Source organism: Acanthochromis polyacanthus, chromosome 8 (assembly GCF_021347895.1).
Source record: "Acanthochromis polyacanthus isolate Apoly-LR-REF ecotype Palm Island chromosome 8, KAUST_Apoly_ChrSc, whole genome shotgun sequence".
NCBI lineage: Eukaryota > Metazoa > Chordata > Actinopteri > Pomacentridae > Acanthochromis > Acanthochromis polyacanthus.
In genome coordinates, this window is record NC_067120.1 from 25,234,804 (window position 1) to 25,249,621 (window position 14,818).

General features: G+C 38.5%; 2 protein-coding genes across 2 annotated transcripts in view; both read left to right on the plus strand.

Moving 5' to 3' along the window:
• The window catches only part of zgc:172145 (Ferritin light chain, oocyte isoform-like), a 51,840-nt gene extending 49,932 nt beyond the window's left edge, over window positions 1-1,908 (plus strand). The window contains 1 exon segment of the mRNA XM_051951588.1: window positions 1,307-1,908. Within this exon segment, the coding sequence (XP_051807548.1) occupies window positions 1,307-1,597 (291 nt within the window). The 3' untranslated portion in view covers window positions 1,598-1,908.
• Window positions 1,909-4,527: 2,619 nt separating this feature from the next.
• Window positions 4,528-9,043, plus strand: myod1 (myogenic differentiation 1). Its single transcript, XM_022217780.2, has 3 exons — window positions 4,528-5,124; window positions 6,153-6,234; window positions 7,469-9,043. The coding sequence occupies exons 1-3, from the start codon at window positions 4,534-4,536 to the stop codon at window positions 7,684-7,686; spliced, it is 891 nt and encodes a 296-aa protein (XP_022073472.1). The 5' UTR covers window positions 4,528-4,533; the 3' UTR covers window positions 7,687-9,043.
• Window positions 9,044-14,818: the final 5,775 nt, after the last annotated feature.

The window sequence follows — 14,818 nt, forward strand, 5'->3', positions numbered from 1 at the left end:
TGGACATCGCTACATCCTCGCTACGTGAGGAGCCAAGCATGGGCAGAATGACCGGAATTAACCAAAGTGGAATTAACTGTATACATGAATAGAACGTACACAGGAATTAGTTTATTCGGAATTAACATCGGAATAAACCAGGTAGTTTATTCGGAATTAAGTTTATTCGGAATTGACTTTTTGATTCGGAATTAAGTGTGTACAAGGAGTTTTTAAAGCGGAATTAACTTTAATTCTGAATTAAAGAGGAATTACAGGGCTCATGTAAATGTACTGATTGTCAGAAATGCAATTTTTTTTCAAGAAATACATCATTTGTTTATGAGTTACTGATGATCAGAAATTACGGCAGCATAGAAAGTGACCATTAAACATAGATGTACCCACAACAAAATGACCTTGTGCTGAGCACAGGTGTGTGTTATGCATGTGTATGTTATGTACGGATACCGAATCGTGTGACCTATGACGTATGTATCGAGCAGCGAGAATTAATGGGACTCAGAAACACCCCCACAATTTAATCAATTGTTCCTTGTATAATTTCTGATGAATAAGTCCTGATAAGTCCACAGTGGTGGATTTGTAGTAGGATCACAATTATGTGTTTGTCAGCAGGAAACTGACGTAGTGTTCACTTGTAATCATAGTTACAGTGACGCCGTGACGCCATCTTACAATGATACAGAAATGCTGAACAAACCTGTGGATCCAGACTAATCTGCATCACTGCCAAAAAAAAAATAATCACTTGGTATTTGTGTCATTTCTGACCTTTCCTGAAAATTTCATCCAAATCCATTCATCCATTTTTCAGTAATGTTGCTAACAGACAGACAGACAAATCAACACCGATTGTCATATAATCTCTTCCATGTTCCTTAGTGAAGTAATAATTGGATCTCAGAACAAACTGCAAATATTGTATTTATTTACTTGGAGAAGAAGTTTCTGAGCATTGTTCTCTACACTCTGAGGGCATTGCGCACACTCCATGGTTTGAGTCTAAGCTGGTACATGTCTTGCATCTGATGCTTTCCCTTTTTTTTCCTTTCTGTCTCCATACTTGCTATTAAATAATAGTAAAATTCCCCCAAAATAGCTTTGTGCATGGAGGACATGCCAAGTCTGCAATATTCAATTAAAGCATTCTTTCAGATTTATTTGTTCTTATTTATGCCAAATATTTCTTCCCAAGTGTTTGACTGAATGAAGTTTTGGCAATGAATCACAGTCCAGAATCCAAATAGATAAACACAAATGAAAGTCCTGCCTGTCATACTGTTTGTGTGTCTTTATTTTCCAGAGGCCAAGCTGTGAGGCAGTCTGTGCGGTGTTACCTACTCTCGAGCTGCTGCTGCTCCAGCTGAAGGAAGAGGTCAGTGTCATGGTCAAGCTCAGCCAGATGGCTTGTGATCATGGAGACCCCAGCACTACACACATTGTGAAGAGCCACTTCCTGGTGCCCCGAGTGGACCGTCTCAAACTGGTGGGCGATCTGCTCACTGGCGCCCGCCCAGTGGGCTGTACCAACGACCAGAAGGGGGGGTTGGGGGAGTACATCCTGAATGAGCTCCAAGAAGAGCTCACCAGATGATCCACCGGGCTCAAAGGGAAGTCTTGGAATGAGTCTTGTATATGAGATAGGACAGTTTTTAATATTGTACTTGATCAGTTTCGATTCCTGCAGCTGTAGATATATTTTGGTTGATAGCAAAGACATGTTTGTCAATAACATGTACAGAATTGTTTAAATGAGTTTGAAATCCTTTTTAGAAACTTATACATGAAACCACTTATAAAGTGACAAGTACATATATTTCCACTAATATCGTACTACTTTACTTCATTGTAGACTTGTATATTACAAGTGTAATTTTATTTGTATCATTTTACCCAAATATTTAGTATTTATTCATATTGTATTTAAGTTTTGATGTGTGAGAGTTCTATGAAATTGTACACTGTAAAAATGTTATTTTTTGGAGATTACTGCTGGTGATTTTTGTGTGGTTGTGTGTGTGTGTGGTTTTTTTGGGGGTGGGGTGGGGTGTACATACTGTAGTTTAGGCTGGAAAACCTGTGTTGCACTCTGATAAGCAAAAAATATTAATAAACGGCTAAAAAAAACAGATTGTTCTGTCTTTTTTGATGATACAAATTATGGACTCATAGGCAAATATAAAATATTTTTAACTCAACATTACACATAGACTTCCAGTCAAACGTTCGGACACAATTTCTCATTTAATGTTTTTTTTTGTTGTTGTTATTTTCATGACTGTTTACATTGTAGTTTCTCACTGAAGGCATCAAAACTATGAATGATACCTTCTGTGAGAATCTACAATGTAAATAGTCAGAACCATTGAATGAGAAGGGTTGACTGGTAGTGTATATAATCAGGCCTTTAACAGTAGCAGTAAAACATTAACAACATAGATTTAGTTGTCAGCAAGCAGTATGCACATTAAAAGGCCTGTCAATCATTTTTGGAGTGACAGTGATAATCCTTGGAGTAAAGGCTTTGGATGTTTTTTCAAACACTTCAAGCATCCACAGCATACGAGTCTCTAACCATCTGTCACTTTAGACTGCAGAGGTGATGGGCAGTCGATTCACAGCCTGCAAGTCTGAACTCAGGGCAAAGAAACGGGTCAATAATCACCCCGGTGGAGCACGGTGCTGCAGGACCTACTCTGCAGCACCCTGCAGCGGCTGCAGCGGTGAACTGCAGCTGCGCGACTGATATGACACTTGCTTTATATTTTGTGAAAATGAGGAATGTGCATTTTTAGGTTTGTGAATGTAGTGGGTGCAGTGGTGACAGCTTAGAAGAGCGGTTGAGGCAAAGAGGAGGTCAGTGAATGTGTTCAGACAGCACAGAGGGGAAACACAGCTAACATCTAAAAATAAACTCAGTGACATTCAGCCTGATTACTCAGTTCATACTTTAATGCAGTATTTAAACTCTTCAGAAATAGTGTTAGGTTCAGTAAAACAATGAAATATGAGTTCTGCATGAAGCCTTTATGGCTAAGTTTGGATGTGATGGATCTCTTGATTAGTTTCATCTCCATTAAAAGAAAACATTAGAGAAATTAGATCAGTATTTGTTGTTTTTAGGGATTTCCTTCCTGTTTATACATTTTCACTTTTTCTGACTCACTTTCAGCCTAAAGCAGTGTCATCAAAGGTCGGAGTATTCATTAAAACATGTTTGAAATGCTGTTCAATTCCATATTTATATGAAATAATAATTTCGTTCATTTGAGCATTATTGTTATTGTTTGTATGATTACTTTCCCCAGAATCTCTTGTACACAGCTGCTGACAAAGAAAAAAACTGAATAAGATGAAAAACAAAATCACCTCATGTTATTACTAATTTATGGTTTACTTTAGAAATATTTTCCCGGATTTTTAATAATATCTGGTTTACTTTAGAAATAAGTAAAAATCTTTACTTTAGAAATATTTTTCCCAGTTTAATTTTTTGCTATTTATCGATTTATCGAAGTAAATGAACGAGAATTAAAAGAATTCCCGAAAGTTCTCTCTCTCTCTCTCTCTCTCTCTCTCTCTCTTTACAACATTTATAATTTTATTCTTCTTAGTTGTACACAACCATTCAAAAGTTTGGGGTCACTTAGAAATGTCCTTATTTTTTGAAAGAAAATCATTTTTTCAATGAAGATAGCATTAATTGAATCAGAAATGCAGTCTAGACATTTTTAATGTGGTAAATGAATATTCTAGCTGGAAACGGATGATTTTTATTGGAATATACATAGTGGGACAGAGGAACATGTCCAGTAACCATCACTTCTGTGTTTTGATGCTACACCGTGTTACAGTTTGAAACTGATGATACTAAACCCTTATGCAATTATGTTAGCTACATGAATAAAAGTGTGAATTTTCCTGGAAAACATGAAATTGTTTGGGTGTCCCAAAACTTTTCAATTGTGGTGTATGTTTTCTAAGAATGTGTTAATACACCTCCAGCTGCATTTTTTTTTAGCTTCATTTATGTAATGTTCTCATGTTTCTGCTTTCTTTGTATATCAATAGGCCTTCACGTTAGACATTCAATATTCAATTTACTTTTAGATCCAGAACATACTAGAAAAAAATATTCTGTTTGGATTTTCTAAGTAGCTTGGTATTTGTTTAATTCACATCTGTGTTGAAAATGTGTGCAGCAGTACCTCCTGCTCTTATTGCTCTGTTGGGGGTAATTGTACACTAATTACCGTAAAGTTGTAAACCCCTCCTGCTGAAAGCTGATTGGTGGGACCTCAGTGGACCTCGTCATGCTGACCCCGCCCCCCGCTGGTGTCCAGGTATAAGATGATCCAGGTCAACAGCTGAGAGGCCAGAACGGTTTGTGGCAGGACTCTACATTCCCAAAGACCAGATCCTGCTTCACATCTCAGCCGTCTGCTCTCATCTGTTCCTCAGATTAAAGTCTGACCTGAAGACAGAGCTTCACTGGATTTTCCTTCTTCTTAGGTGTGTTTGGACTGAATCATGGAGTTGTCGGATATCTCTTTCCCCATCCCCGCAGCTGATGATTTCTATGATGACCCCTGCTTCAACACCAGCGACATGCACTTCTTCGAGGACCTGGACCCGCGGCTGGTCCATGGGGGCTTGCTGAAGCCGGATGACTCCTCCTCTTCATCCTCACCCTCCCCTTCGTCCTCCTCCTCTTCCTCTCCGTCCTCCCTCCTCCATCTCCACCATCACGCCGACATAGAGGACGACGAGCACGTCCGCGCCCCCAGCGGGCACCACCAGGCCGGCCGCTGCCTGCTCTGGGCCTGCAAGGCCTGCAAGAGGAAGACCACCAACGCGGACCGGCGAAAGGCGGCCACGCTGCGGGAGCGCCGGCGACTCAGCAAGGTCAACGACGCTTTCGAGACCCTGAAGCGCTGCACGTCGGCCAACCCCAACCAGAGGCTGCCCAAAGTGGAGATCCTGCGCAACGCCATCAGCTACATCGAGTCCCTGCAGGCGCTGCTGCGCGGCGGGCAGGACGACGGCTTCTACCCGGTGCTGGAGCACTACAGCGGGGACTCGGACGCATCGAGCCCCAGGTCCAACTGCTCCGACGGCATGGTGAGTTTAAGGACCAACAGGTGTAAGCGAGAGGAGTCTGTATGGTCCCTTTGACATCAGTTTGTCCAGTGCGTCTTGAGGCGCAGTTAACTTTTTACTTTGCTTCATTAACACTGATTTTGGTTGAGTTTATTGTTGGTTGATAATATTTATTTATTTATTTATTTATTTATTTATTGCTAGTATTTGTTATTACACAGTGCATATTTGTGGGGATCGGAGAGAACTGTTATTTAGGTGAAAGTCTGATATTTCCACGCGCCCTTGTTACCCCTGCAAAAGAGGTTGTTAATCTCAATGGGATTTCTCCTGTTTAAATAAAAGTTAATAAATAAATAATTAAAATAATAAATTAAATTCAATTAATTTTATTTTTAAAATATAGATTCAGCTCTATCAGACACTTTTCTCTATTTAGTTTTTTACATTTGTTTAGTCACACAGTCTATGTGAGGAAATGATCGAACGCTTGGTGTAACATCCTTATTATTGGCCAGTGTATGTCAAAATGGGAAAAGTAAAAATCTTATTTTGGCCGTTTTCTAGACGCTGAATCATATTTCCCTCAGCTCACTTTGCAGTTTAAAAAGAGATTTCCGTTTTCCCCCAGTGAACAGTGATTTATCCACGCTGAATTTGTTACAGAATTATACATTTAAATATATAAAAAATCATCTTCCAGTAAATAATATCTGACCTGCGTGTTTTAAACAATTCATAATGTTACACAGACAGTAATGTAGAAGACAGATGGAAAAAAAACGCTTCGGTTCTGTTTTCAGTCACCTTCGGCAGTGATTCAAATATTAAAATAAATTTTTTTTTACAAATGTTTTTTCATTAAATTGTACCGTAGTCTATTACAGATTTATTTAAATTCTGAATGTTGGTTTTCTAACTTTTACTCGCAGTGTTTTTTTTTTAATTTTATTTTATGTTTTTATCCATGTGCTGAAATACTGAGCGTTTTCTCTGAAACATGCTGGTAACGATCTCATCTCTAAATCAGAACCCTTCTTCTCTTACAGACGGATTTTAACGGGCCGACTTGCCAGTCAACCAGAAGAGGAAGTTATGACAGCAACTGTTATTTCTCTGAGACTCCAAACGGTAAAATATACTCTGATTTTTTTCCAGTAAAAATCTAAATAGGCGACTAGTTAAAATAATAAACTACTTTATTCACGTATCACAACGAAGACAAATAGAAGAAGCAATAAAAAACAGCAGGCCAAGGAAGCCTGAAAAACAATGAAGTCATATGTGAACGGAACACTTTTTATTTGAATCGCCTCTGTCACCTACAAATAGAGGAAACTTGTGTAAAATTTATTTATAAATATTACATACATTTCTGTATAAATACATTTATGTATAAATTTTACTGATGACAGAATGAATACATTTTAATTTGTTTAATCCAGACCAAACAACAGACAAAATACAAAATATAAACCACAACATGTACAAAAGCAGACATTGCCAGTACTACATTTATTTACCATAAATCCATGTAACAGACAAAAAATGAACAAGAACAGAAAACACTGCCAGTTTCTGTCAGCTTAATTCTGCTTAGGCTAAAACGGAAGACAAAAGCATGTAAATAATGAAACGGGAATTGTGCTTTATGCTTCCAGTTCACTGACTTTATGAATAAACACATTTAAGCTGATAAATATGGATAGACAAGATTTTTATATTTGTCACACTTTGATCACCAGCAACAACCCTTAGATACATCAGTGGGCCAAAAACATACCGGTGAGGGGTTTTTTTTGTAATAAAAAGTTTTTATCATCTCATTTTCCAGCTATTCCTTAAAAAACAGTTTGTGATATCATTCCATTTAAATTTTTAAGTTACCTTTTTTACTTTTAAAGAAATTGTAATATTTCAGTTACTACCCCAAGCTCTTTATAACTGAAAATATCATACAAGAGGTAATGCAGCACACAGACTTGGAGGGACTAAGAGTAGCAACAGCTGGAGGAAAAGAGTGGAAAAATGTCAACAAAATGCATGTTGACATTCTTCTACTGCTGTTCTATGTAATATTCTTCTTTTTCAATTATCAAAATGTTCAAAATCTGTTTGAAAATGAAAAATAAATACATTTCAAATATGTAATCATTCTTTTGTAGACAAAAATACAATAGAAACAATAATGGAAATTATTAGTGTGAACCAAAATAACAAAAATTGTATAAAACACACTGATTCTTATATGGATCATTTTTGACCCACATATGGAAGAGTCCAATCACTCGTGCATGTAAAGGTTAAAGGAGGGCAGGCAATAAAAAAATGTTTGTATGAAAGTAATAATTCACTTTTTGTACAGGTGGTCTGAAGAGTGACCGCAGCTCGGTGGTCTCCAGTCTGGACTGTCTGTCCAGCATTGTGGAGCGGATCTCCACCGACAACAGCAGCCTGCTGCCGGCTGCTGAGGGCCCCGGCTCTCCAGCCACAGTCCCAGTCAGCGAGGCAGGGTCTGCACCCGTTCAGGTCCCGTCCCCGACTGCCAGCCAAGACCCCAGCCTGATCTACCAAGTCCTATAGACCCTCACACAGATATCTACTGGGGACATTCACATCCTGTCACACCGTGAAGTCATAAAACACACACACACTATGAAAGTAATCATTTTCACCAGATAATAGGCTGAACAGAGTCTTCATGTCCCAGTTGCATCAGCTGCAAAGTTATTCAGCAACAAATCTTCCTAAAATTCTTCCACACCTGTATTTATTCCCTTTAGCTGATTATATGGAAGTTCATTCCTGCCAAGAAACAAATACAATAGATTTTTTTTTTGTTTAAAATGACATCAGAAAGTCTTCATCAATGGGTTGTATTGTATACAAAATTTTATAGGTTTTAAGCAAACTCCATGCACTGATGAAGACTGAGATGGGATGAAAACTCAGGAAAAGTTCTTCACAAAACTATTGTTATCTTAGTCTTAATTCAACAACTAGAAATGTGGAACAGATAAAAGCTAGAATTCAAAAAATGTGTCAAAAAAGAGCCTGAACTGAACATCTGGGTTTTCAATTTTCCAACAACATTTTGTAATTTAATAAATAGTGGGGTATCTGAAACGCAAAGATAAAAACAACAGACATAATCAGGCAACAGCTAAGATTATCATTTTGATCTTGTTTGTCAGGTGAATGAGAAGATGATTTTATCATTCCAGTATTGCCAGCATTCATTTATTTTCTCAGCAGGAATGAACCTCCATACATCCCACCTGATTCTCATCTTGTCAAAATAAGAGTCACTTTAGGCTCAAACCACTTTAATGCTGTAGTTTTATTACAGGTTTAGAGATTAATAGAAACCAGTTCACTTCTTGCTGTAATGTTATTTTATTTTAAGTTATGAAAACTATTTTTGAGACATATTCAGATGGATTTTTCTTCCTTTCTGTGTAAAGTCTATTTGATGAAGGGCGGAGGCCAAAATACACCCATTAACATTCCTCCACTTTCGTTCATCTGAAGTCCTAAAGGCCCCAGCTGTTAATTTCCCTCAGGAGAGAAAGGAACTATCCTGTGATATTGTAGAAAAACAGTGAAAAACCAGACATTTCTGCAGTTACAATAAATGACAAAATTGAATTTCACCCACATTATAAACTACATTTAGGAGAGTATTGTGGTGATTTTTTCTATCAGACCTCCCTCTTGTCCAAGTTAAAAATCAGTTTCATTTGTCGTTTTCACTCACTGCAGCGGAGGACCATTTTTCTTTATGTACATATTATGTAAATAAGAGCTGATTTGTTCCAACTGAAAGTATTAATTGTGTATTTAATGTTTCTGTCTGTATGTGCTTTTGTTTGTTGTGAAAAATGTTTAACTTTATATTTATACATCTGACAACTGAGTGACAGTCTAATGACAAATAAATGAATCTGCTTATTTATACAAAACACGACTCTGCTTTTTAATTTTTGTTATTTTTATTTACTATGAAACAGGCAAATGTAATATTAAGGCATGGGGATAATTGCACTCTTTTTCAAAGCGTAATGATTATTTTGTGAAAACTACAAGAAGAAATACTACAAGACAATATTCAGCATTTATTTTGCAAAAGAACCTAACAATGCATTTCAAAATAAAGTTTATCATTTATGAATTATAGGTTTTAATTAAATTTAGTCTAATGATTACTTAGACTCTAAGTCTTTAACAACAAAGACATCTTCAAGAATACCAAAATGAGGGTGTATAAAGCTGTTGTCCTACCAACCCTCCTCTATGGCTCTGAAACCTGGGTTACCTACTCCCACAACCTGAAGGCTTTGGAAAAATTCCATGTCCGGAGTGTCAGAAGGATCCTTGGTATCAAGTGGCAGGACCTGCGAACAACAAACAGCGTCTTTGACGAAGCCAGCACCACCAGCATAGAGGCAATAATAATAAAGAACCAGCTGAGATGGGCAGGGCATGTTGTCCAAATGGAAGACGATAGGTTGCCAAAGCAGATCATGTACTCAGAGATAGAGGATGGCAAACGCACTCAAGGCGGGCAGAAGAAGCTCTATAAAGACACTCTGCGTAACAGCCTCAAAAAGTGCAACATTGGGACTAACAACTGGGAACACCAAGCTAAAGACAGGAACAGCTGGAGAATCGCTATTCACTGGGGAGTTAAATCTGTTTGAAGAACAGTGAAGAAACAAACGTGACGAGAAAAGAGCAGCCCGGAAAGCTTGTCAAAGCACTACGGACAACACAACAGACGCTGCTAGTCAACACATTTGTCCTCACTGCCAGAAGGTGTGCCATTCGTGGACTGGACTTGTCAGCCATCTGAGGACACACAACTAGGCCGAAACGCAAGCAGACATCATACTCGAATACCGATGGATTGCAAACGACGAGACTCCAGCTATTTTATTACAAAGCAAAATTTTCATATTTACTCAAATTTCAATGTTCAATGCACATTTTATAATTTTGTGAAATGAAATATTATGAATATCTATACAGCATACCATTCAAAAGTTTGGGGTCACTTACAAATGTCCATTGTACAAAGAAAAGCAATATTTGAAGATAGCATTAAATGAATCAGAAATACAGCCTGGACATTGTTAATGTAGGAAGTGACTATTGGAGCTGGAAACAACTGATGTTTAATGGAATATCTACATAAGAGTACAGAGGAACATTTCCAGCAACCATCACTCCTGTGTAGTGCTACATTGTGTTAGCTAATGGTTTTGAAAGGGTTATTGATGATTAGAAAACCCTTGTGCAATTTTGTTAGCACATCAATAAAAGTATGAGTGTTCATGGAAAACATGAAATTGTCTGAGTGACCCCAAACTTTTAAATGGTAGTGTCTATTTCAGAGTTGTAACTTTGTTGCTGTTAATAACCATTACATTGATTAATAATGACCCGCAATCGGATTGTAGTTCCTGACAAAAAAAGATATTTGACAAAAGCTTGTGCTTAAATAAACATCTGAAAAAAAAGGTAAAGCTCATCATGTCTGACGATTGATAGATTGACTCAGATCTAAGACTCACAGATCAGCAGCGCCCCCATGTGAGCGCACAAGAAAATTGCAGGAGTGTCTTAGCTTCAGCCACCAGAGTATAACCTTACTTTCTTCAGACACTCTCTACCACAAAGCTGCATTGATGGACACTGATTTCCTATCCAAGAAGTCCAAATATTTTGGCTGCTGCAACCTAGTGCATCAGAGAGGAACTTAATGTGGTGTGTCAGCAGCAAAGGTAGACTGAGCAGAGCTTTTCTTCCAATTCGAAAGCCTCAGTTTGGGAATCCTTGCCACACTACACCCTGTTCATAGCCTGCCCTAATTTGCTGCATTGCTCTATCTGAAAAAACTCTCTACCCGAGGAATTTGGAATTAAAGCACAGCCAACTCCACAAAGTTTGCTTTTACAGGAAAGCCTTTTAAAAGTAAATCTATTTCTTGTGTAGTTACAATCAGTCTTCTCTGATTTTTGTTTTACCAGGTGTTATTATTCACTTTGGCCTCATGTCTTTTGTTTTTACTCCGCCAAGGAATGCAGCAGAGTTATGTGATGATCAGTATACATTTGTCTTTTCGTCTGTCCCTCTGTCTGTTAGCAACATTACTCAAAAACAGACTAACTGATTTGGGTGAAATCTTCAGAGAAGGTCCGAATTGACGCAAGGACCACCTGATTAAATTCTGGCAGTAATGTCACTTATTGTCTGGATCCACAGATTTTTCATAGATTTCTGTATCGTTTCGGAATAGTGACACGGCGTCACTGTAGCTATGGCTACAAGTGAACACTACATCAGCTTCCTGCTAACAATCAAATGATTGCGATCCTACTACAAATCCACCGCTGCTTACTTATCAGGACTTATCTGTTGGAAATAATACAATGACTGAGCAGCCTTGGTGGAGTACTGTGCTCTCTGAGGGGTGCAGGCAGCATTTCTGAGGACCTTGATTCAGCCATCCTGTGCGGAGTGGTCTGCTGGAGCAGCAACATCACGACTGTAGAAAGGAAGAGGCTCAACAAACTGATTTAGAAAGCCAGCTCTGTCCTGGGCTGCCCCTCGACCCTGTGGAGGTGGTGGAAGATAGGAGGATGATGACAAAGCCCTTGTCTATCACAGAGGACTCTTCCCACCTCCAGCAGAAAACAATAACATCACTGTCCAGCTCCTTCAGTGACAGACTGCTAAATTAAGATGCTGCAGATCCTTCCTTTCTGCTACAGTCAGACTGTTTAATCAACCATGCACTCTAGTTCAGTTAACCCATTAACTAACTGCAATAACAATGTAAATAAGACACTATGTGCAATTTCACAGAATTGCTGAGGACTGAGGCAGAGGATATAGCAAGTGACACTGTTAAAATTACAGGTACATTCCAGTAGAAACTGGGAGAGATGCATCATACGTGTATGTCACATGAGCTCTCAGTTACAGCCCAGATACTTGATCCTGAGATTAAAAGAAGGTGGAAAGACTCTGCCAAGAATTTATGTGGAAGCCCAAAGCCTAAGCAGAGTCCGACAAACTGGAGGTGGTTAACATGGCTGAGGCACTTTGAAAAGTAAGGAAGATGCAAAACGTCCTAAAGCTTTTAGAGGTGCTCCACCAAGGCCCATGCACTGGTCTATAATTTTAAAATAAAGAAATAAATGTAAAACCAAAAGTCATGTAGACCACCTCTTCTGCGACTACGTATAGTTAAAAAAGAACAAGAAAAATACTCAGTGCAGTACTTCGCCAAGGCTGCTCAGTCATATGATTTCCAACGAATGAAATATTCAAAAAATTTCTGGTCCGCAGTGGTCGATTTGTAGTAGGAACGCAATCATGTGATTGTCAGGCAGCTGACATAGTGTTCACTTGTAGTCATAGTTACAGTGACACCATGCTGCTATCTCGCAATGATGCAGAAATATTTAACAAATCCATGGATCCAGACTATAAGCTTCACTGCCAAAATCTAACCACTTGGTCATTGTGCTATTTCTGATCTTCCCTGAAAATTTCATCCAAATCTGGAAATCCATTTTTGAGTAATGTAGTGCTAACCATCACATAACTAAACAATTTAAGTCACTATAATATTTACTCCGCCAAGGACTTCAAACTTTTGAATGGCAGTGTATATACACACGTGGACAAAATTGTTGGTACCCCTCAGTTAAAGAAGGAAAAACCCACAATTCTCACTGAAATGACTTGAAACTCACAAAAGTAACAATAAATAAAAATTTATTGAAAATTAAATAATCAAAAACAGCCATTACTTTTGAATTGTTGATTAACATAATTATTTAAAAAAACAAACTAATGAAACAGGCCTGGACAAAAATGATGGTACCTCTATAAAAGATTGAAAACTATTTGACCAGAGTGACATGATTAACTCAGGTGTGTCATTTAATTGACATCACAGGTGTTTCCAAACTCATAATCAGTCAGTCTGCCTATTTAAAGGGAGACAAGTAGTCACCCTGCTGTTTGGTGAAAAGGTGTGTACCACACTGAACATGGACAACAGAAAGCGAAGGAGAGAATTGTCCCAGGACATCCGAAAAAAAATTATAGACAAACATCTTAAAGGTAAAGGCTATAAGACCATCTCTAAACAGCTTGAAGTTCCTGTGACAACAGTGGCTCATATTATTCAGAAGTTCAAGACCCACGGGACAGTAGCCGACCTCCCTGGACGTGGCCGCAAGAGGAAAATTGATGACAAATTGAAGAGACGGATCGTTCGAATTGTATCCAAAGAGCCCAGAGCAACCTCCAAAGAAATTAAAGGTGAACTCCAAGGCCAAGGTACATCAGTGTCAGATCGCACCATTCGTCGTTGTTTGAGCCAAAGTGGACTTCATGGGAGACGACCAAGGAGGACACCACTGCTGAAAAAAACTCATAAAAAAGTCAGACTGGAATTTGCAAAAATGCATGTTGACAAGCCACAAAGCTTCTGGGAGAATGTCCTTTGGACAGATGAGACCAAACTGGAGCTTTTTGGTAAGGCACATCAACTCTATGTTCATAGACTCAAAAACCAAGCATACGAAGAAAAGAACACTGTCCCTACGGTGAAACATGGAGGAGGCTCAGTAATGTTTTGGGGCTGCTTTGCTGCATCTGGCACAGGGTGTCTTGAAAGTGTGCAAGGTACGATGAAATCTGAAGACTATCAAGGCATTCTGGAGAGAAATGTGCTGCCGAGTGTCAGAAAGCTTGGTCTCAGTCGCAGGTCATGGGTCTTCCAACAGGACAACCATCCAAAACACACAGCCAAAAACACCCAAGAATGGCTGAGAGAAAAGCGTTGGACTATTCTAAAGTGGCCTTCTATGAGCCCAGATCTGAATCCCATTGAACATATGTGGAAGGAGCTGAAACATGCCATTTGGAGAAGACACCCATCAAACCTGAGACAACTGGAGCTGTTTGCTCATGAGGAGTGGGCCAAAATACCTGTTGACAGCTGCAGAACGCTCATTGACAAATACAGAAATCGTTTAATTGCAGTGATTGCCTCAAAAGGTTGTGCAACAAAATATTAAGTTATGGGTACCATCATTTTTGTCCAGCCCTATTTCATTAGTTTGTTTTTTTAAATAATTATGTTAATCAACAATTCAAAAGTGATGGCTGATTTTGATTATTTAATTTTCAATAAATTTTTATTTATTGTTACTTTTGTGAGTTTCAAGTGATTTCAGTGAGAATTGTGGGTTTTTCCTTCTTTAACTGAGGGGTACCAACAATTTTGTCCACGTGTGTATAGTCATGGAAAAAAACTATTAGATCACCATTGTTTTCTTCAATTCCTGGTTCTTTTTAATGCATGGTACCACTGAAGGTATACAAAATCTGATGAATACAATGAACACAACAAAAAATGCAGCTTAATACATAATACTTTATGTCCTATTTGACATGTTCAAGCTTAATTGTAATTCCCAGGGTATATAAGAGGCCATTTCATGCCATAAGCAGCACTGCACATGCAAAGGCCTAGAGTGGATCCCTGCTTACATTTAAGCTGCAGCACAATTTAGAAGTTGTCAGCTCTCACATAATGCCTCAAACAAAAGAACAAGGTGAAGCCAAAAAAGCAGCCATCTTGGCACTGCTGGAAATTGCATGAGTGCCGTTCATTACACCAAGGAAAAACAAG